The 25,156-nt window shown below is 41.3% G+C and overlaps 1 protein-coding gene across 1 annotated transcript in view; it reads left to right on the top strand.

The window, feature by feature from the left end:
* Nucleotides 1–25,156, top strand: part of MDGA2 (MAM domain containing glycosylphosphatidylinositol anchor 2) — a 397,712-nt gene that overhangs the window by 358,212 nt on the left and 14,344 nt on the right. The window contains exons 12-14 of the mRNA XM_061998833.1: nt 10,884–11,061; nt 18,366–18,386; nt 23,255–23,410. Coding sequence (XP_061854817.1) covers nt 10,884–11,061; nt 18,366–18,386; nt 23,255–23,410 — 355 coding nt within the window. The remainder of the gene's footprint in view (nt 1–10,883; nt 11,062–18,365; nt 18,387–23,254; nt 23,411–25,156) is intronic.

The following is a 25,156-nucleotide window of genomic DNA, read 5'->3' as shown; positions in this document are numbered from 1 at the left end:
GTTAGCTTTTCATATTGCTCAGGTGAGCTTTGATCCTGGGACAGAACAGACCTCAACTCAGAGAAGGAAAGGTGGCACTGAGGTGCTGTGATATGGCCTGGCAGCAGTTCTGGAGTGTTGTTGGGGAACATGATCAGCGTGAGGTGCAGCCTCTGATCTGTGAGACACTTCTGGTACTGTGAGCAGAGTTAGCTGGTGGGTACATCACTTTGTCTGTCATTAGTAGCAGACCGGTACTTGTTTTGGTTTTTTTTTCATTTAAATCATGGAGAGATGATGCATTCAAACTAATCAACAATAAAACTGGCAATGTGTGACACTGTCAGAACTGTTCTATGTCACAGTGTAACTCGGGAGACTATAAATCCTCCTGTGAGTTGCATTTATGGAAAAAAGCTGTGTAGAGTTTCCTTTTCTCAGGGTTACACACAGCTTTTCATTCTTAACTATCCTGCTCAACACTTTAATTGAAGGATGAGGACAACCTTGTGTGTCTTGTATCGTGGTGAGCTGCATAGACTTGGTCACCCTCTACATGCTTCTGAAGGTGCTGAGGTCTGCCAAGAGCACATCTGCACGTCTGAAATGTTTTTCTTTCTCTTTAATAGGTCTCTGAGGAATATTCTGGCTTTAATGTATTTCAACTTTGGATTTGGATTTGGAATTAGGGACTCTGATTCTTTCAAGTTTTTTGTATTTCAAAGCACCCTTGTGCATGTGCCCCGGTCAGCCTTTGGAGACGGCCAACACTCTAACAGTTGCTTTCATAAAATGTTCAATGATAAAGTGGAGTTCAGTCACAGGGAGAACCTGAAGCTCGTGAAATAAAGGAGCAAACTCATGTCACATAGCATGCATCAGGTTAGGAGCATAGGCACATTCAGGATTTTGTGCTAAAAGGCCATGAAATCACACATGTTAAATTGCCATGACATTTTCTTGTATATTTTCAAAGTACAAATGAAAATGGTCCCAAACATCACTCTGAGAGTTCCTATGCTCCTGAAAGTTTATCCATCCAGAACAAACTCACTTCTGGACCCAGCCTTCAAGCTCTTGCTTCATTGAGTATATGTCCAGTTCTGCTTGGGCAGCTCTCAGTCTCTGTGCTTTTCTGTACCAGCTCCTGAGTGGCAGACAGCAGTGACTTCTGCAGCTCCCAGCCCTGTGCAGTAGCTTGAAGCTGCTCAGAACTGTTCTGGTGCCACCTGAGCATCATATGGAGATGTTTTGGTTGGAAAAGACCTTTAAGCTCATGGAGTCCAACCCCTTCCCTCACCCTGCCCAGCCCACCACTAACCCATGGCCCTCAGCACCTCAGCTCCACAGCTTTGCAATAGCTCCAGGGATGGAGCTGGCTTGTCTTTCACCAAAGACAGATACAGGTAGTTTTTTAATAAATTATTACAGTTAGTGAATCCCGAATTGCACAAACATCCAGGCAGTGATGAGCGAGTGCTTCCAGCTCTCTGATATTTACTGTCAGCAGGATGAAAGCAAATGAAAGGAGTGAGTCTTTTCTCGAGCAGACACGAAGGGTCTGCAGCTCTGATCTCCATGGTGGCTGCTCTGCTCCTCAGCAGGTGATAGCCCCATTCCCCGTACCACTGGCAGCAGTGCCGCCGCCATGACCTAGAAAACGAGCGGCTGCACTTTAAAGAAGGAGTGAAAAGTCAACCAGTACCCATAAACCAGAGAGGAACTTGTTCAAGCTTGTGATTTGAAAGATTAAAGTTCCTACGTTTCCTTTATTTTCAGTCTACAGATGTCTGTGGCCCCAACCAGCTGGTAATGAGAAAGTCCCTTCAAACATCTCGGAGCAGGTCACTTCTCTGTACGCTTCCTTCTGGTCGCTGTTCGGCTTCATTGTATTTTTAACTTCTGTTTTCAGGCAGCAGCGGACAGGGTCAGCCGCATTTAAATACATATTATGTGCTTGTGAAAGGGATTTCTGTGAAGGTTGCATGGTCACTGACTGCAAAATGGAGTATATACCTTTCTCTCAGTGCCATAGCCCAGTTCCCATATGCATGTACAGGCAAATTTGCCACAAAAGGAAAAGTGAAGGGATGGTAAATTTTATTGCCTCTCTATCATAAATCCAAAGTTTCCTCTTTGTCCCAGTGTGTAAAGTTCTTAAAAGGAGAGAAACAGCAGCCACCTTCAAGCTGTGAAATATCTAAAATTATAGTTTACTTAGCAAATGGAGCTAAAGGTTCTAATTCATGTCTTAAGATATGAATTCATGCCATTCATTTGTATGGAAAAGCAGAAGACGATATATTTTATTCTGTAGTTAACCTAGTTTTTAGCAGATATTTGTGCTGTGTTTTGATGTTATTCTGATAAAAAAATAACCTCTCTCTTGTCCTGGGTTACCATTTTTCACCCTGCCTTTAAAACCTGAGATATAATTCTCATTTAAAGGGTACTGTTATGTCATCTAGCTTCCAACTTTTGCATACCAGCTTTCCTTTAATCGTTCCTGTCTCCTTCTTCTTCAAGCATCGGGCCCTAAATTTGCATCATGGACAAATGTTTCTGAAATCTGAACCACTCATCCATTAGTTTGTAGCCTAGAAAAACTGCATCTGTAACATTCTGCATCTTTAGACTTCAAGCTTTTAATTAGTAAAGACTTAGGGGCTTTTAGTTTCTTTAACGAAAAACAGTTTTTTTGTGTGTGCTTTTGTGTGTACCTCACAAAACCAATTACATGGTAAACACAAAACAAGCAAAATGAATGGGAGGAGCAGATACAGAATGATTATTAATGCAGTCCTGCAAGAAGAAAATAACTCAATTACATGCCTGTGATTGTTCTTATGGATTAGAAGTAAATTAATTGAGGGGGATTGTGCCTGCCTGCTGTTAAATATGCTTTAAATACTCTGTTTTCCATGCAGAAAAGAGGGAAAGAAGAGGTTCATCGTGCAGTTACTCTTTCCATACACTTCATCTCCTGGTGAAGGGGAGGGTGAGCGCTGCTGCTGATGTGATTGCCACAATTACAGATATTTGTCATTGTGAGTCATTTCAGGGCTGTAAAATCACAGAACGGTAGGGGTTGGAAAGGACCTTTAGAGATCATCTAGTCCAGCCCCCCTGCGGAAGCAGGTCCACCTAGATCAAGTCACTCAGGAACATGTCCAGGCAGGTCTTGAAGACCTCCAGAGAAGGAGCCTTCACACCCTCCCTGGGCAGCCTGTGCCAGGGCTCCCTCACCTCAACAGTAAAACAGTTTTTCCTTATGTTTAAATGGAACTTTTTGTGTTCCAGCTTCTTCCCATTACCTCTTGTCCTGTCTCTAGATACAACATAATAAAGGGATGCCCCAACCTCCTGACACTCACCCTTTAGATATTTGTAAATATTAATGAGATCCCCCCTCAGTCTCCTCCAGACTAAACAACCCCAGTTCCAACAGCTTTTCCTTATAAGGAAGATGCTCCAGTCCCCTGATCGTCTTGGTGGCCCTGCACTGGACTCTCTCCAGAAGTTCTCTGTCCCTCTTGAGCTGAGGAGCCCAGAACTGGACACAGGACTCCAGATGAGGCCTCACCAGGGCAGTGGAGAGGGAGAGCAGAACCTCCCTCACCCCCCTGGCCACACTCTTCTTGATGCATCCCAGGATGTCATTGGCCTTCTTGGCCATAAGGGCATATTGCTGGCTCATGTTCAGCTTATTACCAATCAGGACTCTCAAGTCTCTCTCTGCAGAGCTGCTCTTCAGCAGTTCAAGCCTCAGCCTGTACTTGTGTATGGGGTTGTTCCTTCCCAGATGCAGGACTCTGCACTTGCCCTTGTTGAACCTCATGAGGTTCCTCTCTGCCCAACTCTCAAGCCGGTCGAGATGCCGCTGAATGGCAGCACAGCCTCTGGGGAATCAGCCAGTCCTCCCAGTTTGGTGCCATCAGGGAACTTGCTGAGGGTACACTCTGTCCCCTCATCCAGGTCATTGATGAAGATGTTGAACAAGACTGGCCCCAGAACCAATCCCTGTGGAACTCCACTGGCCACAGGCCTCCAACTCGACTCTGTGCCATTGATCATCACCCTCTGGGCTCTGTCATTCAGCCAGCTCTTGATCCACCTCACTGTCCACTCATCCAAGCCACTGTGCTTGAGCCATAACTCCTTTGAAATGAAGAGAACACAGGAACCACCTACCTAATAAAGTTTATGTTCAAAACCTGATTTTATTGCCAGGCAAAATTGATAAAGAATATTTCCACAGCAGAAATAAGGCAAGCATTCAAAAGGATTTTGCCCTTTATGATGTGCAGATAGAAGAAACATTTGCCCAAAAGCTGAACAGGGCTATTTTACATATATAACTGGCAAAGAAAACTCTTAATTCAAGAAAATCAATTGTCATTGTTAGTGTAAGTTGTTAAGAAATTACTTTAAAAGACTGCCATGGTTGTTCTTTTTTTTACAGGAGTATACTGTAGATTAAGTTACATTGCATTCAGTTGTCATTAATTAAAGAGATGCTTGTCTGATTTGTTGAGTCAATGAAGAAATTTATGGTTGAAATCAATAGGCCAAGTACAATGGACTAAGGATGTGTTTATTTTTTATAAACATAACTGTGCATATAGGCAATCAATATTTAATCATCCCATAGGATTAATTTCTTGAGAAATCTATATGTTCATGCCTTTCAGAGAATATAGTGTGTCTCAACAGTAGGCACAGAATAAATTCCCTGTTGTTGACAGCATGGAGGAGATGGTTTCAGCCTGCTGCAGTGAAAAACTGTCACACTTTTACCATCTCCTTTCTCTGATGTCAAGGAAATGCTTTTGCTTTTCTATTAGCTTTAGGGAACAAAGATTTCTGAGTATTCAAAGGTAACCAAGTAAAAAGGAGTCCCTGTGAAGCCTCCTGTGCTCTGGATTGACTGAATGTAGATACGCTCTGCTAAATTAATTACAGGTTAGGCACATGAGAATGTTAATAAAAGCACCAGAAACTAATGTGTTTTTTCCTCAGTGCTTTACAAATATTCACAAGCTATTAGAAATATTTGTTGTTTCAGCTTGGTCAAAGTAAATTTCCCAAAATGTGTTTCATCCTTATCTTTGGAAGCAAAAGACTTTGATTATAAGAATTTTTCTCCTTCAAAAACCCTTTTCAAACAAATCCTGATTCTTGCTAATTTTAAAGCTCACATGAATTGACATGCCAGCAAATGTTTTATGGTTGTATTTGCTTGTGTGCTCTCTCTTTGCAGCATCAGTCCTGACTTTTTTAATGTAAAAAAAGCACAGTCTGAATGTCAGGGAGAGGCTGTACAGATGATTTCAAGGACATGGGTGATGCAGATTTGGCTCCTTCCTGTCCAAGAGAACCAAAACAGGTGCCCAGATCTCTAGGGGCAGACAGATGGTGCAGTACAAGAGCAGAAGGATGGATTGTTCTTGGTGCTTTAACAGCAACCAGTGAGTGACCAAGAGCTTTGGGTGCCTCCTACATGGAGCCTGGCTTTGCAGAGCCTCCCCAGTTTCATGCTTTGCAGTTTGGAAACCCCTAAGGCTTCATATGAATCTAAATCCTATCTTTAGAGTTTTTCAGGCACTCCAGTGTTGGTGTTAGATGCCTCAGCAGCAGGCAAACCTTTACAGATGTTCTACTAGAAAATCTTTGTTTCTCCAGCTAGTTGCATGGCTCTGACTCCTTATAGCTCTGCCCTTCATTTTTTTTTTTGCTGTATCAGCAAGTAAATGAGCTCAACTTGCAGCTGCTCAGCCAAAAGTGCTGTTGCTGTTACACGCTAGGCTTGGGAAGTGGCTCAGCAGTGGTCCCCAGGCTGCTACAGGGATGTCCTGAGCACCTGGAGGGATGCCTCCATCCAGCCACTTCACTACCACTACCACCGTCAGCTTTATTTTCCTAGTGGAAAGAGAAGGTTGAAGGCTGAATGTGGCAAAGGATGTGCAGATACTGATTTTCTTTCTTTATTTGTTCAACAGCAGAGATGAAAAATCAGGCAAGTGGATGTTTTATGTCAAATCTAGTGACAATTTTGCAATGTTGGTGTTTGGGGTTTTTTTTTGTTGTTGTTTGTTTCCATGGTAAAAATAAGAATTAGAATAGAGCTGGTGTTGATTGCAAAGTTAGATATGTGTTGCTTCCTGTGGAGAAATACCAATAACTGATACTGGCTTAGGATGCGTAATACTGAAATGAAAAATCAAATTGTTTTGCTTTCAGAATGAATAAAATATTGGAGCTTCTTTATTGCTTTTGCTTAGGTGGTTGTAGGAAAGAGTGATAATCTAAAGCAGCAACTGAATTTGCTATAAATTCCAGACTGGTTTAGGTAATTCTAAACTTTAAACTTGAAGTATTAATTATTAAAATTCTTTGGTGAAATCTCCATATTTCTTCATCCAAAGATGAGATGTAATAGGGAATATTTTTACAGTAGACCACTGAAAGGAATCACAGTCACCTCTAAGCAAATGCAGGCTAACTTCTAACAACTGCCATAAAGTCAGTAGTAGCTCACAGAACTGGAAGCACAGTTTTGTTAATGCAATGCTCACAAATGTAATTGGCCACCAACATGCTGGTATAAAAAGTGTGGCTTAAAAAACCCACTAATGGTGTCTGGTTTTAAAATGTAGTATTATTTTAACTGTTGAAAATCAGGTCATTTCCTCCAGATTTTTGTATTTCTCTGATTCTTGTGAAAGAGACAGAGACAATGATCAAATAATGTTTGGTAATACACCACCGCCTTTTGGAGCATGGTCAGTGGTTTTAATCTTCCTCCTGGATAGTACTTGTATTCAAAATAAATTCAAGAAGTAAAATGAAAATCAGAATCAAAAAGAAGACCAGGGCCTTTTCCTTTTCAAGGATCAGCAGTCTTTGGGATGTCTGCAGAGCAGTTTCTGTTCCAGTATATTAACATCACTTAAATTTGGGGGAGAGCTGTTCTGGCAAAGGGGAAAAAAAAAGTTAAGACCTTAGGTTTCCATTTAGGGGCTGAGTTAGTTGCATATAAATTTGTTCCCCATTTGTGAATTCTAGAAATTGCTGCTTATTATTTTAATTTTCAAGTCAAGTCCATATTTCAGAGATAACATTTGGTCTTTTGAGAAGCTGCACTAGGTGCATTGTCTATCAAGATACGAGTTCAGCTCTATCATGGTTTGGTATGGTCAGAAACAGGTAGAATGGAGTTTCTCAGAGATTTTATTCTTTTTTAGATTTCTTTTTTTTTTTTTTTTCAGGATGAGAGCAGGGATATGTGAATGAAGAAAATTTCTCTTTGAGAACAAAAACATCTCATTTACCTTGGTCATTTAAAAATTCTTAGATGTACTTGAAGGACATTTTAAAAGAGTCACATTGAGTTTAGAAAATTTAGAAGTTCTATTTAAGAAGTATAAAACCAAAAATACTTGCACATTTAAAATAGGAAAGCATTTCATTGGACTGTATGGATAAGCTGGCAAATTTATAGGCTTTGTTTGCAGTTCCTCCATGAAGAGCAGGAGCTTTTTTCTGGAAGCACTTTCTAGTTTGACCATGCCAGGCATGGTGAGGATCTGTCCGCATGAGTCGAGCAAGAAGATTCATATGGGCAGATTCCCCATGCACTACTTCAAAAGTAAACAATCTTACCATAATTATCCTTAAAATCTTCTCTGCGGCATACTCATTACTTCTCTCTCCAAGGACAACACTCTATTCAAGGCAAGGCTTATCCATTACTGGGAGGGTTCTTGGAGAGCCCATGGAGGTCCACACTGCCTTATGCGATATTCAAGGTATATGGAAGGTCCTGGTGCCCCTTCTGTTTCTTATTGCAATGATTAAAATAATCGGTGCATCTCTGTTGTGAGCATTTAATGCAGATCAGAACTTGATAACTGTTCTCCTATAAGAGGCAGAGCCTTGTCCTTGCACCTTCACACACTTTTTCACATGTAGTGTTGTCCATATGCCAGCATTTGTCACTTTTCTCCTGACCACTGAGGTTTCAGAAGTTCCTTGAAGGTTTCAATGAGATGAGAGCAGGAAAGGTTCATGTGGTGTAAAAACAGGGCTGCTGGTGGGAAGGAAGAGCAGAGGATAGGAGGGTCAGTTGTCCTCATGCATGCTGGCATTTGCTTCACAAGCTGTGGAATATCAAAATAACTCCCTGTAAAACCTGAGTGAAAGAGGTATCTGTGACATGTTCTTATTCATGAGTATCTAAAGACGACATAAGAAGACTGAATTTCTGTCAAACAACCTGTACCTTGGTTTTCATCATCTCTATTGTTGGTCTCAGTACTCGGGTACAAAGAGCTGTGAATGAGTTGGCATCTAACAGAATCTGTTGAATTCACATTTTCCATGAGCTCCACTTGAGTGATCTTTTAAAGATACAATATAAATGTTCATATTTTTAGTACCTTTGTTGCCTCTGATAACTTTGTAGTATAATAGCCTTGGGAAACTGTTAACAGAGGGATGCTCCACAGTCCAGGCTGGGAACAAAGTTGTGGTGGACATTTCATTAATATCATGTCTTATGAAGTGGGTCATTTCAATGGTTGCAACTGGGAAAAGGTGATACGATTGGGAAGGATGCTCAGGTGGTGCTGCTCGGGGTGGGCACTGTAGGTTTCTGAGCTGCAGCAGCTCTGGGCTCAGCAGCTCCCAGCCCCATGTTGCCATGTCCAGGCTCCTCAGCAATACCTTTACCTTTTGTCCCACTCAACACCCACACATCCATATGACAGCTTGCTGGTGCAAGGGCCAGGTTTCAAAGGCATGTGCAGGGTCCATGTTAACCAGTGTATCGCTGCCTTGCACCTCAGGCAGACAGCAGTGTGGGTTTTTCCTTACAGTAACTTGCTTTGACACTTCTAACCTAACCTGAGATGTTTTTAACTATCATTTCTCCTGTGCATGACTTAACCCCTGCAGGCCCAGCCCTGAAGGACCACCTGAGCATATTGCACAGCTCACCCAGCCTTTGAAAGAGCAAAAGCCCTGAAATAACATCTCAGATGCACTAAGCATTGGTCTAACTCAAACCTTGCAAAGGCTCAAAGTGCAGTAAAACATACGCTGACTTTGGTGTCAGCAAGGCAAAGCTGGTGTCTAGAGCTGTTCCATCACTCATTTTTTTGCGAATTTCTCTTGCTTTTTGGCTTTGCAGTCTGAGTTTAATTTAATGGACACATAAGTGTACATGTGTAACATACTTTAATATCACAAGTATTGACATCTCTGTTCTGCTGCTATGAATTTAAAGCTTGGAGTCTGTTAATATTGCTACAGATGTAGTTTGTTTGGATGAAATGTGGTAGATTGGGCACTAGATTTCAGCAACTTCAGCATACGTTTTTATTGCATCAGCAAATTGCAGAGTTGGAATGAAAGGTTTTCTGTCCTTAATTAACTCCAAATTGGTGAACATGCAGTAGGTAAGAACTTCAGTGCACTGACAGGTGTAGTAAGCTTAGTGGAACATCTCATTTTAGCATCACTGCACCTGTACAATTGTCTTGGGATGTGTGGTAAATATTTAATGATTTTTCCTTTGTTTTCTGCAGATAATGCTTGTAATAAGGCCAAGTATCTGCAAGTAATATTGCAATGTCAAGTCGCTCAGCTGCCCAAAATGTGCATGATTTCTGCCTATCTATAAATAATGTTACAGAAAATGTGGCACTCTCTTCTTGAGACACCTTCTTCTTAATTAGATTTTGATTTCATTCCTTCTAAGTCATACAAATGAAAGAAGCTATGGATTTTGATGTTGAAAACACAGTGCATTCTATAAGGCACAAAAGTCTTTGCTTTGAGTTTCCTAAATAAAACAGCCTCTTGTTTGCTTCTATTGACTTTCATTGTTCTCTGAAATCCGTCTATCTCTGAGCCTACGAGGATTGCTGGTAATTATGCAGTAAGGCCATTAATGCCTAGACTATTTCTTTCTCACTCATCAGCAAAAGTGGTAAGTGCTGGGAAATCAAACTGCTTTTCAGTTCTTCATTATGCTCCTGTTAGCTTCAAATGCTGCCCCAGATGCCAGCTGTGAAACCTCCTTGCCTCTAACGAGGAGGCAGCACCTGGCTTGTGGAGCCACAGCCACAGCTATCCCAGCCCACTTAGTGGCTGCACACCACTGCATTTAGGCAAAGGTGTTTTACTGTCATGGAGGGAAGGGTGCTACTAGACACAAGGAGCTAACTTACCTGGCAGGTTTGAGTGAAGGGATAGCATTTGAGAGCCGGTAAATTCAGCCTCAGTGAGCTGATGAAATGAGCTGAAATGAGCAGGAAAGGTTGTTGGTTTTTTTTAAGGACGAAAAAAAGTGGTATTTAACTTTCTAACAAATGAGTTTGAAGCATCGAGGTAGCTCTACAAAGAAATTCAGGCTCCTAAAGATGGAAGAATTCCTTAAGATTTGGAAAAATGCCACAGCATCTACCTGGATGCTTGGGTGCTTCCACAGCAGCACAAGTCAGGGCTTTGTCCCTTTGTCTGTCTCATGAATATCAGAAATCCTGCTGAACCTAACTAACACTGTGCACTGCCTGCATGCAGCAAACATCCACGTGCTGCACAGCACCTGCAGCCATGGGGCTGCCCCAGGCTTGGTGTGGGACAGGCAGAGGACAGACAGAGGTGGCCTGTTTGTGAGTTTGCAATCTCTCATCTCATCTGTCTGTCACAGAAATGCTCCGTAGTGGATTATTTCAGGGAGGTTTGTGCTCTTGCTGTTATCTCTAATCCTTCTGAGTTGTTTGAAGGTTTAAGGAAACACCCTGGGTTGCACAAGTCTGTGTGTATTCCCATTCATATATAAGGTGAAGACAACATCTGTCCCACAAGCTCTGACATTTGCATCCTTCTTTTGATTTTAGGCTGGACAACAGCGTTGGTGGGAACAGGAAATTACAGTGAATGGAAATATTCAAAAGGGAGAATTAATTACCTACAACCTAACTGAGCTGATCAAGCCAGAGGCGTATGAAGTCCGTCTAACGCCCATCACCAGATTTGGGGAGGGGGACTCAACTATTCGGGTCATCAAGTATAGTGGTAAGAAGACTTTCATGTATGAGCAAATGCGTTGTGGTGTGTTCTATACAGTTGGGTACAGGTTTCGTCTGTGCTGAGTTGCACTCTGGGATCTGACTGCCAGTCCTGCAAGGGACAAGAAGCAGAGATGTGGGTAAAACAGGGTGTCAAGAAGAAGTTTCACAGTAAAAAATATATATTTTTAAATCTCTGAACAGCCAAAATGCAAAGTCATATCACAATTTCTCTGAAGTAAAGGCAAAAAAATAGAACCAATCAATGTTAGCTTCATGAAATGGCTCAGTTCAAGAGCTTGTTCTCACTTAGAACACTTGGGAGGCCAATGGGTTACATGGTAAAAGAAAAGAATTCTTAAATCTCTGAACAAACAAAATGCAATATTCTGTCAAAATTTCTGTGAAAACAAAAAATTAGAACCAATTAATGTTAGCTTCATGAAATAGCTCATTTCAAGAGCTTGTTCTTACTTAGAACACTTGGAAGAGTGATGGGTTTTGAAGAAAAATCTACAAAACAAGTGGTACACTGAAGGTGCCAAGTCAGTGTTTTGATATCATCAAGATACTGGGGTATTTTTCCCCAGAATGAGTGATTTTAGAGGAGTTTTTCTTTGAATGGGATTTTAAAAAGGAGGAAAAAAAGACTTTTTCCAGTCCTCTAGAAATGCCTCTAGTCCTGCATATGCCATTGCATTTATCTGCATTTATACATTGTACAAGTTTTGTCCACTTTAACAAGATAAATACAGTGTTTGTACACCCTTCCATTCAGTCTCCCAGCATTACCAGGAAGTAATTCCTAGAGCTCTGAAAAATCCCTCAAAATCCCTTTTGTAGTATTTATTTAATGAATAACTGAATCACATTTTTGTTTTTTCTTCTGTAAAAATTAGAGTGAATGGGCAAGAGGTACCTTAGAGAGAAGGTAGCTCTACTAAAGGTATAATTGTGCAATTTGCAATGGGAACCTGATGTGCTGAGTCACAAGTTTTTATAATTGAAAAAGGGAAGTGTGTGCTGGGGGACATATTTGTGAAAATGGAATCATGAGAGTATGAGTTTATCATATTGGGAACAGACTTTTTAATAAAGCCTGTAGCAATAGGACAAGGGGTAACGGTTTTAAGCTAAAAGAAAGGAGATTCGGGCAAGATAGAAGGGTAAAAAAAAAACCAAGACGGCGATGAAACACTGGCACAGGCTTCTCAGAGAGATAGTCAATGCTCCATACCTGGAGACATTCAAGGCAAGGTTGGATAGGGCTCTGAGCAACCGGGTCTAGTGAAAGGTGTCCCTACTCATGGCAGAGGGTTGGACTAGATGACCTTGAAAAGCCCCTTCCAACCCAAACCATTCTGTGATTCTATTATCAGAAACCTTGCTGATCCCACAGAACAAAAACCAGGTGGACAGAGGTCAATAGGCAACTAGCCACATAGGTCCAGTTGCTCCAGGAGCTGCATCCAACAGTCATTAGTGTTGTACACATACCTCAGAGAGCCCAAAAGAGGAAATCACATGCAGCAGAAGCCTCAAAAGCAACTTACAGCTAAAAAGTTTAATAATAACCAAATAATTTAAGGTAGTGAACAAATCTGAAAAGAAAGTAAATGTCTTGTGCATCATATGTGCAATTCGTGATCAATAACTCAGCCCTACTCAATCTCACAATAAATTATTTTTATCAGTGTATTATTATCAAGTGGAAAAACTACATTAAGCAGTCCTAAACATCAATTCTTTAGAATGCAGCTGCATATTTCACTAAAGGCCAAATCTGCTGATGATGCCGATGGATGAATCTTATGTTTCACCTGTTACAAGAGAGTGTTTACAAAGCCTACGTTTCCCAAAGCTCATAAGAACAAAAATCTCAATGAAGAGAAAGACTTGTTTATTAAATTTATGGATGTATGAATGAGGGGAATGTGGTCGTTCTGCTGCAATTCCTGTTGGACTTTGACTCCTCTTTGGGCCTTTTTGTCCTTACAAGTTCCTGTTTTCTGACAGTGGTGGTAGGTATCCAGTCTCTCTGGAGGTCCCCACGTGCACAAAGGAAAGACCTGGGGTCCTCTGAAGGTGATCAGGAGCAGAGGCTTCATTCAGACATTCAGGATTTCTCTGCAGCAGTCCTAGTCTCTCCATGCTGGCTGTGACAGGGAGACTTATGTGCTTACAGACAGTTTGTGCCAGGCAGCCACAGCCTGCTCCTGTGGACCCTGAACTTTGTCCAGTGACTTAAATACTGACCACTGCTCCTATAAGAAGAAAAAACACCATTTAGCTCACACAGTTGCTACTGCAGGTTTGTGTTGGTGGTTGTACCCTGGCAAGTCTCAAGAGGTTGGCTGAGGTCTCAGCTATGGCTCACAACCGTGCTGAGTGTGAGGTTTTAATGAAACATAATGTGATTTACATTTCTAGCCCCTGGCTGGCAGGAAGAACATTCCCATGCAGCATAAAAGGCATGTTTTGTCTGCTGCAAATTTTTCTGCTAGAATCTGCCATTTAGTGCAGATGTGAACATCCCATTCCAAATGTGCTGATGAGGTGCCAATGCAAAACTCAGCTGCCCGGGGGGAACGAAGCCTTTGCCTTGTGCCCCACATGGAGAGATGCTTTTGGAGCACTACTACACAGTGCTGTTCCTCTGGTGCTGACAGACTCACAGCTTCAGAAATAGTGAGCCAGATGCTGAGCAATAAGATAAACCTAAAGTGACTTCCTTTTGAAAAGGAATCCCAGAGCCACCGAGGCTTTGTGTACTTAAAATAAGCACTTTATCTCAGTATTCATCTAATGACTATTGTGTCAGCAAACTGTTAACAGGCTAATTTTAAGGATGTTATAGCTTCAGCTATAAAGTAATGATATCACATACATTCTAGTGCACGAGCAAACTCATAATCTAAAATGCTGTAGTCATAGAAAAGCAGTTAATGGGCTAGTGGAATGCAGAGCAGCAGGCCTGCACCGATGTAAGAAATTATTATGAGCATTACCCAGAAAATAAAAGACATCATGCAAATGTTTCTTAAAAGGAGAACTAAGATAATTTTTTACATTTTTCTCCTATAACATTTTTTTAAAATATGAGACATCAGGCAAGGAGGAAAAGATTTGAATTTTCATATTTTCAGATTATTTTTGTGTGTGTGTGTGCATTTGTGTGTTCAGTTCTGGTGTATTGGTTGTGTTTGCTGCCTTACTAGAGAGCTGAAGGTTTCTTCAGGTTCCTTCCAGGGAACGAATCACCGTCTGGACATGCCCATATGTCTCCAGTGGCTTTAGAGACACTCCAGTGACACTCTTGGATGAAGTGTCTAACTTCTAGTTTGTTAAAATTAAGCCACATCAATCCTGACTACCTCTGAAGTCATTTTTATAGGGTTGCACTCCCCAATTGTACATGTTGCAGAACACATCAGCTTTTAAATGAAAACCTTCAGCTGGGGATTAACATGGAAATTGGTAACCTAGTTTTAAAAATCCAGCCAGCTTCCAATGGGCCAGCCTGCTGGTAGCCATCGGAATGTCCAAAATGAGGAAACTATTAAAGCAGGAAAACCTCAGTAATGAGCTCTTTACAGTATACTCTGCCATCCCAAGTGGCAGATGTACAACTGAACTAAAAAATCCACAGTGTCCAATCCCATGAATGAAAAAAGCACCCCTGGCACAAACATTTGATAGGGAAATCCTTCACTTGCCATAAGTTATTCTCTCCTCTGCACACTAAAAGAATGAGAGAAAAGGGCAGTGATCACAGTAGGAATGATGCTGATAATTACTTGAGTGATTTTTTGGTAGGTACATATGTTACTCTAGTAGTGAACAGATACGTCTCATAGTTACAGCAGGTACATCTCATAGTAACAGTTTAAATATGATCTCCATTGCTTTACATAATCTATGTCAACCTGTTTGGTAGGAGCTGCTTGTAAAATCCTCCAACCACCCCCTTTGAAACTTCAGCACTTGCTGTTTTACACATGCACTTGCATTGCAATACTTTTAAAGATAACCAATGAACAAAGAGGCTCTTCTGTGGAAAAAGCCAACAGCTCACTACTACAGTTGGTATGTAGAGTCAGCCCCTTGCAGCAGCAGCAGATAGATAGATGGTGGTGGCTAAGTGGCTTTGTAGTCCAGCTTGCCTATTTCCGTATGAGGTTTGGGCACTCCACAGGTTCTGTATGGAAGAAGAGTGCATAATTGCAGTTATTGTTTATTGTTATATTTCTGGCCCCAGAAAAATAGAATTGGTATCAAATAGGGCATAAATGATAAGATTTATAAGTTTGCTCTGGTGTGTTTCCAGTATAACCCAGTGTCATAAATAGTAAGGTAGGATAATTGCTGTTGCGGAAGGAAGGAAGCCTCGCCATGTAGAGCACCAATATTACAGTGAAGATTGCTTTTCCTGTGCAAACCAAGTGCTTAAAGGTACAGAGTCTTGATCTTGATTAAAGCTTTTAGGTACTGGTTGTTATTAGCACAAGTAACCAGTGTAAAAACCACAGCAGCTGAACACCTGACATGCTTCAACTTACCTCTGGCTTTATGTTTTTCATGGCAAGAAGGCTTGGTCTGCAGGTGTTTTTAAAGGAGAGACATAATGCTGCAGCCTCTGAAGGCCACCTCACTTGTAAGCTGAACAAAGCGTTGGGAAGGATCTGTGGGAAATGTGTCTGTCCTTGCATGTATGCAGTTACATCTAATAGGAGGGCAAACAAGAAAAACCATTGAGCCCACATTTTTCTGCTGTGACCTGCACAAGTACAGATTACCAAAAAGTAAAGTCATCCAACCAACTGAAATTCCAGCAGGTTTTACTCTATGCTTGCTGGAGGAATGACAGAAAGATTAAGCGATCACCTGTCTTGGCTCTAGCCAAGCTCAAATGTTTCGTGACACTGTTCTCCCAAGATACTCCACCAGCAAAACCTTCCTCTGTGCATGAGCCAGGGTCGGCTGAGCAGAGCAGCGATAAGCCTCTGAGGTGTAGAGATTTTCCAGACGTTTCAAAGTCAGCCTTTGGAATTTGCTCCCTCAGTTATCCATGAACTTCCCTTTATGGCTAATTTGACTTGCTAGTGGCATGTTGTGCACACAGCAACCTTCCCTCTCCACTATGAGAACGAGGAGCCATTACACGTTGCCTTACAGGAGCGTGCAGGATGACTTAGAGTGAGCTTCCTGGGTTTTTTGTTTCGTTTTGGTGGGGGTTTTTTTGTCCCTAGTTTATGATATTAGATAAGTTCAGCTTAACTGCTTTGATTTTGTTTCTCTGCTTTTGTCAATCAGAGTGAACTGAAGCCAGTTTGGCAAGAAGACTGTTTTTACTCTGCTGTGAACAGTCTGAATAGTGTGACTTGAGGTTACACGCTGATGATAGTTTCTATAAAAGCCCGTATGTTTGGTTACAAATCAAGCATCAGTAAGTGTAGTTCCCAGCAATTTCAGCTAATTCCAAGTTCAGTCGCTCAAGGATTTCACAAAATGAATGTTTCTTGGAGAATGAAAGGTAATTTGTTAGTAAAAGCTATGGGGTTATCAAATGCAATGTAATGACAGAGTTTCGTAAGAAGATTGCACCGGGGTAAATCACTGTTGATGTGTTACAGAGCAGGCAAGATAAAATGGCAGAGTTGCAGACTTAGAGCTGTTCTGAAAACTTCAGATTGAATCTAGAACTATGCAGTATCTGTGGCTGGGGTCACAAACCCAGAGTTTACATGTGTAAATAATGGCATGAGAAGAGCAGCAAGAAAACATGCAGCAACACCCATACTGATGACTGGTATTATCCAGATGTATTCATTATTTAGAGATAAAATTTTATGTCAAACTTTATGTTAATAACATGCAATTCCAACTGTGAGTTTAGCATCCTTCTGTTTTTGATGTGTGTAAGGGCTTATAGCAGAAGGGCCTTGTTTCCATCCATCCTGACATTTACCCTTCTGCAAACAGCACAGAAATGAAGACGTATTTCTCATTCAAATGCAATTTCCAGTTTTTAGCATTATACTTGTTACTCTGGACCTAAGCCTGAGTAGCCACTCCAATGGCTAAGATATCTGTAGGTTTGACTCTCATTCTGTTCCATCCTATTGAGGTATTAAGTAGATGAACATCAGACAAGGAATTACAGATGTAGACGTTTTTGTAATTTTGCCAAGAGTCTATGAAATGAGAGTGACAGTTTTATCAGTTTCCCCAAAGATTCCCAATACCCAAGAGTCCTGCCATGTCACATCAGGCATTGCACAGACCCATAAAAGAACAGGCAGCAGTGCTATTTGTCATCAAAGTTCTCTCAAGGCTTCTCTTCAGCATTGGTTGATATGATTTTGTTGCTTCTCAAGGTGAGAGGCCAGCATGTACTGCTCCTGCCAGGGGATGGGGAATGGGCTGCACTGCTGCTCTGCTGTCTCTGAGAGCTTAGCTTCAGGAAAGCAGCATGTGGGACCCAGCCATGCTGGTGGGTCCCTGACCCAATCACTGAATGGGACTCCTCCAGCAGGCACATGGTGTGCTGGCACTGCTGGCAGCTGTTGAGGACAGCATGCTTCACTTTTGTTTATCATCATCTTAAATGTCTTTAAAGTATAGAAGAAGTCTAGAAGAGAGCTTATGTGCCAGAAGTGTCTCGTATTTTCTTGGTTATGTCCTTTGGACTAATGACATCAAGCCACTTCTCACAAACTTATCTGTGCTTATGTTTTCTACTATTTAAAAGCAAATTTGGCATAATGCAAGTGCTGTCTGTTTCTTAAGACTCATGTGTGCACAGACATCTCAAATGGAAGAATATTACTATTCACTGAGCAGAAAGGTAATTTGTTATGTTTAGTGATTATATTAAGTGATGAGCAAGGTATGATATAGAACCTCCATGTTTGATTAATCCATCCTTTCTGTGGTTGTTGTCAGACTCCTGTACAAAGGCATCACCCTGGAGTTTTGCTGTCCAGTGGTCCCCATTCTTACCAGATCTGTGTGAATAACCTAGGTTTGATGCTTAATTACAGCATCATATTCCCCAAGCTGCAGGTACTAGTGAGTGTACAGATTGTGGATGGGAGAGGCTATCATTGTTCACTGAAACTGTTGCTTTTGTGTTGCCAGGGAGCCACAAAATTTGCTGAAAGAGGAAGTTTTCAGTTTTACTGGCTGTCTCGATGCAGAACCTGTGATCAATGCCTTCAGGGGAACAAGGGGAAATTTAGGGTAATCTGTATATTGATGAATTAGAGTGTCTTCTTTGTGCTAATTTTTTTTTTTTACTCTTTTTTCCAGCTCCAGTAAATCCACATCTACGTAAGTATTTCTTTATCTTTTTATATATATTTAAATAGAAGAATTGTTCTTTAGCCTATTGTCCCTTACAGTTAAAAATTAAACTAAAAGTATTTCACTTTCAGTTGCAGCCTGGGGACTGTAGGGACCACCTCAGTTTTCCATGTGAGCTGAGCTGGTGGCTGAAGATATCATTCCTCTTGTTCTACCAAGGTGCTAAAGCAAGTGTAGACAGAGGAAGGAAAAAATATAGCTGTAGCTCATCTTTCTTTTTCACTGTCCCAACCTGATCATCTAAAGGAAAATAGTAATGTTCTAAAACTAACCTCCATTTGTCAATGTTGCAGATCAGTGTGCATGAATTATGCTATGGTATAGTCATGGGAGTAGCTAAACATCTGAAAGTTCAAATAGTGTGTAGGAACTGTGTCCACACCTTAACAGGCTTGGTAAAAGTCTTGAAGGAAAAGTCAAGTTATGAAATTTTCTGAATTAATTTATCCTCATATAAAACTACATTTGCAATCATACTTCCAAAGATAGTCAGAAGCTCATCTGCAACTTTAAAACAAAAAGAAGATTTTTTTTTTCATGCAGTGCATACAGGAATCGTGGATGGCATTTGCACAGAAAAAAGTGGAGACCAAAAGTGAAAATGTTTAGACAAATTCACAGGAGACAGCTCCACAGGCATGTTTGAGAATGCAGACTTGTGTTCACTAATGTGCTGGTGCTTGGGCACAAATGCAAACAAATGTATGTTTTGCTGTCACAGCATATTTTTCCACTACTCTTGCTTTTAGTAACATATGTGAAAAATACTCCTGGATAGGGAATGGGATTCACTCTGCAGTTGTTGCTGCTGTAGTGCAGCCGTAATCAGGCAGAAAAGCAGCACGGGGCTGTGCGAGCAGCCCCTCTCACCCCATCTCTCACACATGATAGCTAAGCCTTTCTGTAAATTTTACACTTACTTATAAAAGATCTTGTGCTATGCATTAATAGTTAATCAGAGCTTAGTTCAAAGCTCACAGGAGCTGAAGGAACCACTCCCATTGACTTAATTGAGCAGCAGATGAGACTCTTGCTAATTAAATATATACTCTCTGATATTAAGAAAAAAATCATTGAAATCCCAAGTGCTTCACACTGCAGTCTTCTATGATTTTAAGATCTGAAACTGTCTCATTTTCAAGATGCCTCAATGGCTTTAGAAGGCGTGTGGTGGAGCGCAGATGGGACCCAAGCAGCCCTTGCAATGGGCAGTGTGTTAGCTGAAGGAAGGGAGGGCATCCCTGGCAACCTGACCATCGTCTCCTTCATCTGCTTTCTTGGACTACCTCCCTCTGCACTGGTGGTGATGGGAAGGTTTGTCCACCAGAACTGCAGGGCACTTGCTGTAACTTCTTTCAGATGACCCAAGAGATGGTAAAATATTTGCTCAATTTCTTTTCCCCTGAAGACTTTTTAAATGAAATCCTTTGACAGGGAAGAAGTCTTGGTTTTGGTTTGCAGATGGATTCAAACTCATAAGCTAGAGAAGAGGGATTCTATCTCTCATAACAAATTCAATATCAACGTTATCTATGCTTTCTGCAAAAGTCTGGATTTTTTCTAAACCTATTGGGCTGAATTCTGATTTTATTTACACCATTGTGAATGGAGAGCTGTATTCAACTGGGACAAGATACTTGTATTGGAAATAGAAGCCACATTCTTCCTGCTTCGATTCTGGAACAGTCACATAATAATCTTGTTGAATAAATCCTTCTTCTTATGAAATTTCTGCAATGGGAGCATCAAATGACTTAAACACTGAGATATAGCCACAGATCTACGTTTCATTTTGTAAGATATACTATAAACCATTTAGTATAAACCATAAGGATTTAATATCAATTAGTGCAACTAGATATTACACCTGAATAATGGAAGAGATTAAATGTTAGAGAGTCATATTCAACTTGAATTTTATGGAAATAGATTGCAAAAATTCATACTACAATGGTGACTGTTTCACCCTGAGAACAGTTTCAGATTTTTCCCTAATTGGCAATGAAATTATTAATAACCTGAGTCTACGTTCAGAGCTGGCATGTGCTTTGACAAAAATTGACCACAATCTTTAATGTTAATTAGCACTGTTGTTAGTGCTTTCTGCAAACCACGGTGGTCTGAGCAGTGGCGTGAGTCAGAGCACCCCTGGTTGCTTGAGGAAGGGCTGGCTGTTCCTCCTGCACTTGCTGTGCCCCGTTAATGAACAGGTCAAGTCCATCCAGATGCTGCTACTTCTTGCATAGTTAAATGACTGAGCTAATCCTGGGGAACCAATTCCCATTTTTATTCTTCTGTCTTTTTTTAAGAAGCATTTAGTAGCAAGAACATTTAGCACTAACCTTTTCCAGCATATTCTGAATGGCAAAGTCCCACATGAAACTAGTGTTTTCCTGTTAAATAAATGGCAAACTTTTACTTACTTTTTTTTTGATCTGGCCTGAATATTTTTATTTTTTTTAAACTCATAGAAAAATCTTTTGTTCTGCTGATGTGGAATTTCTTAATGAAGCTCTGAGGGCACGATGTGATATGCAAATGTAGGTTTTAAGGTACTGGAGGGGCAGTGTTAGAAACTGCTGAATGGCTGAAAATGCTTTGTGTTCATTCACTTGCTGCAGGACTGAATCTCACAGTCAGAACTTTTTCCCTTTAGCTAATGTTTTGCCATTTAATCTCATCCCACTACGTAGAAACAGCACCTTTTTTACTCTAGGAAGGACTTGCTTAAGTGGAGGTGGAAGACAGATGTACAAAGTAGAGTGTAAACCAAGCAAATTTGGAACTCAAAGTTGTATGAAAAGTATTCCTGCAGGTGCGAGGCACAGCTGGCATTTTGTTCAGAGTGCTTCATTCAAATTTTGTGTTTTTCAAGAGCTTCAAAGGTATTTGTGTTCAAGATCAAGACAGACATGTCAGTCTGCATCTATTCACATGCTTCTGTCTCAAAGGATTTTGTGTATAATCTGCCCCTGTGTACTCCTTGTGGCCTCATTCTTTGATGATGTTCCTCCATTGAAGGATTTTCTATATTGCCACTTCTTCATCATTCAAAATTCAGGATTCAGAAGACATTACTTCCAGAACCAAACCAAGGTACAGGGTCCTGACACTGGCTTCCATCATGCCAATCATTATCAGTCACGTCTACCAGTTAAGGAACTATGCTATAGGAAAGTAATTCACCTGCAGAGTCTAATAAAATTGATGGATTTGCTGAGAAATTAAGTCAGTCTGCCTGAGGTGCCTGTAAGCCAAGGAAGTTTCCATGGACTGCATTTTTGCGATAACATGGCTTTATACAGCGGTGCTTTGTGCTGACAGTTGTGGAAGGGGTACAGTTTATTTTTGAATGGGCAGAAGCAGAATAAGGAAGACATGGAAATCGTTCTTAATGCACCATGTAGCTTGGAAAGAATTTTTCAAGGCTGGTTTTTCAGTCTGCAGTATAACTTGATTTTAAATAAGCTTCAGACCAGCATCCTTGCTTAGCAGTACATATCCAAGCTAAGCTCCAGGTCCCTCTGTCTTCACTGATTTACAGTGAAGCTTCAGCAGCTTAAGTGGATTTATAGTGCACCGAAACTCCAAACCTGCAAACATTTATACACCTTCTCAGTTTAACACAGATGAATAATCCCACGACGCCTGGTGTTAGAGTTCCTCATAACAATGAATATAAATTGCACCCCTATAAAGAAGGCCGTAGCTGACACAGTGTGCACACAGCTGCATTCTCCCTAGAGTAGAGAGATTTACCTGTTTTCTCAGATAAATCAATTGACTTTACTGGAAGACTAAACTCAGCAGGAGCTGTTCGTGTGCATAAAATTAAGCTTTTGTACATTTAACTACATGGGGCCTAATTCTGTTCTGAAGTGAAAAAAGAACCTTGAGATTTTGATTTGTTTCCTAAATATCTGACAGTGGGACTTTCTCATCCCTTTGTAACCCAGCAAGTAGAATCACTGGACTGGTATGTTTCACAGACCTCTGTTTCACACAGGAGACAGTGTCAGTAATGCTTTCTGGGATTCTTGGTATTTTTACCACTTGACCTCAAGTACATAACAGAAATGTTAATGAAAGTGTAAGAGATATCTTTAGGGGATATTGTCACCTTTCCTAACTATATAGGTTCAGATAAGCCTAAACCTTCCTCCCAGGTATTTGTCTAATTGGTTATTATAATCCAGTGATGAGATTGCTGTTCCTGAGCAATTCATTTATGTGTTTCACTGTCCTGCTTTTTAGAGGTTTTCTTCTCATCCATCCTTAAGCTCCTTTGTCCTCATTTTAGCCATTACTTGCTTTCCCATCTCTATTGAAAACCAAAAATGGTGTAGGAGATGTTACTTAAAAATAATGTTTTAATTTGAAAAGTTGCTGTCCTCTTTTCCCTGATGTTCTTATCCCTAAACCAAAATAACCCATTTCTCACTTCCCATAGTTCATGTTTTATAGACATGATTCCTGTTCTTTTCAGAAATATTCTTTTTAGAAGTGCTAGCTGGGTAAGAAGAGACATTGTCGCAGAGGGCAGTCGTATACATCTGAATATATGAGGAGGAGCTGTACAATGAGATTTGAGTATAGTTTCAAGTAACACCAACACAGATTGATGACCATGTTTTTTTTTTTGTTGAGTTTACTGCAAATGAAGACATGCACTAAGCACTGGAAATTGAGGTAAAATAAATGTATGTCTATTTTCCAGTGCTGTTAATAAGCATCATTCCACAATGTGTTTGCTATAATTGACAAGTGCTTTGACAAAGAAGCATAGAATGAATAGCTTCAGCCACTGAAGTTCTGCTCATTTTCTGCATTGGCAGGGGAGTTCCACTGTGGATTTGAGGACGGTAACATTTGCCTCTTCACTCAAGATGACACAGACAATTTTGACTGGACAAAACAAAGCACTGCCACTAGAGACACAAAATACACCCCAAACACGGGGCCAAACGCAGACCGGACTGGCTCCAAGGAAGGTAAGCTCCAGCAGCAGGCCCACGGCCCTGGCACTGTGAGCTCTGCTGCTCTGTTGACCCAAAGGCCCTGTCCAGGACAGCCAGTTAGTTCAGCTGCTGCATCAGTGCAGCTCAGTGATACATAGATCTGCTTCAGGGCAGGAAGGCACTTCAGAGGCCCCTGGCCAGGCTGAAGCAATGGGCTGAAGGCATTTGTATGAGGTTCAATAAGGTGAAGTGCCAGGTCCTGCACTTGGGCCACACTAATCCCAGGAAACACTCCAGGCTGGGGCAGAGGGGCTGGAAAACTGTCAAGAGGGAAAGGACCTGGGAGTGTTGATAGACAGCAACTGAACATGAGCTATCAGTGTGCCCAGATGGCCAAGAAGGCCAACGGCATCCTGGCTTGTGTCAGCACTGGTGTGGCAGCAGGACCAGGGCAGGGATTGTCCCTCTGTGCTGGGCCCTGGGGAGGCTGCAGCTCGAGTGCTGTGTTCAGTGTTGGGCCCCTCACTGTCAGAGGGACACTGAGGGGCTGCAGCGTGTCCAGAGCCAGACACTGGAACTGGGAAAGGGGCTTGGAGCACAAGTGTGATGGAGAGCAGCTGAGGGAGCTGAGAATGTTCAGCCTGGTGAAGAGGAGGCTAAAGGGGAGACATGAGCTTTCTCTGCAACTCCCTGAAAGGGAGTTGCAGTGATGTGGGTGTCAGTCTCTTCTCCTCAGTAATGAATAATAGGACAAGAGCAAATGGCCTTAAGTTGCCCCAAGAGAGGTTTAGATTGGAGCTGAGGAAGGCCTTTTCCCCTAAAAGGATTGTCAGCCCCTGTGCCAGGCTGCCCAGGGAGGTGGGGGAGTACCTGTCCCTTATGACTATTGCAAAGCCGTGGAACTGAGATACTGAGGGACATGGGTTAGTGGTGGGCTGGGCAATGTGGGGGGAGGGGTTGGATCTTAAAAGTCTTTTCCAACTGAAATATTTCTGTGATCGTTTTTCCTGATCATACCAACAAGAAGCCTACTTCAAGGACTTCTGAAAGAAATTACTAGTCCTGAAGCTTGTGGCTGGTCCCAAAGCGCAACCCACTAATGGTGCCATTAACCATCTTGTATTGTTTGTGTTGTGCCATTTCCAAAGCGATTGCTTTCACGTAATAGTCTAGTGAGGAAATATTCTGGCACATCTTGAAATATTCTTCTGTTTTATGTCATTTAAATTCTAACTTGGACTCTCTCAGAATGTCACAATGAGGCTTTTTTGTTTGCCCCATTTTTACTTTGGGTGTTCCTAAGCTGTGTAATTTTCAATCTGCCACCCCAGTTAACAGAAGCGTGCCATCTTGACTGCAGTGTGTATTTGCATTTGAAAAGTCAGACATATTGTACTGAATTTATCAAGTACTGTAGTAACTCATGCTATTTTATTGTATGTCCCCTGCTTGCACTACCAAAGGGGGAGAAAAGTCATACTGCATTGTATTTGCTTGGTTGGATTAAGTCAATGCCATCTCTGTTGTTGGCGCAGTCTGGGATCAGAATAAATGAATATTGTTCTCTTTCGTGAAAGTGAGCTTTCAGACATGTGATTGACATGGCCAGTTGAAAATATTTCCTGATAGGTTTCCATCAAGAGATTTTCCTTTTATTTTAAAAGTCTTCCCAGATCACTGTTTATAGGAACAAATTGCAACCTTGACACTGAAGCCTGAACCCCATCATAAAGATTTTTTTGTAATTATTTTCTTGTGCATATATATTGTTACATTGTT

Source organism: Colius striatus, chromosome 6 (assembly GCF_028858725.1).
Source record: "Colius striatus isolate bColStr4 chromosome 6, bColStr4.1.hap1, whole genome shotgun sequence".
NCBI classification, from domain to species: domain Eukaryota; kingdom Metazoa; phylum Chordata; class Aves; order Coliiformes; family Coliidae; genus Colius; species Colius striatus.
Note: the sequence above shows the minus strand (reverse complement) of the source record. Positions and strands in the feature narration are given on the sequence as shown.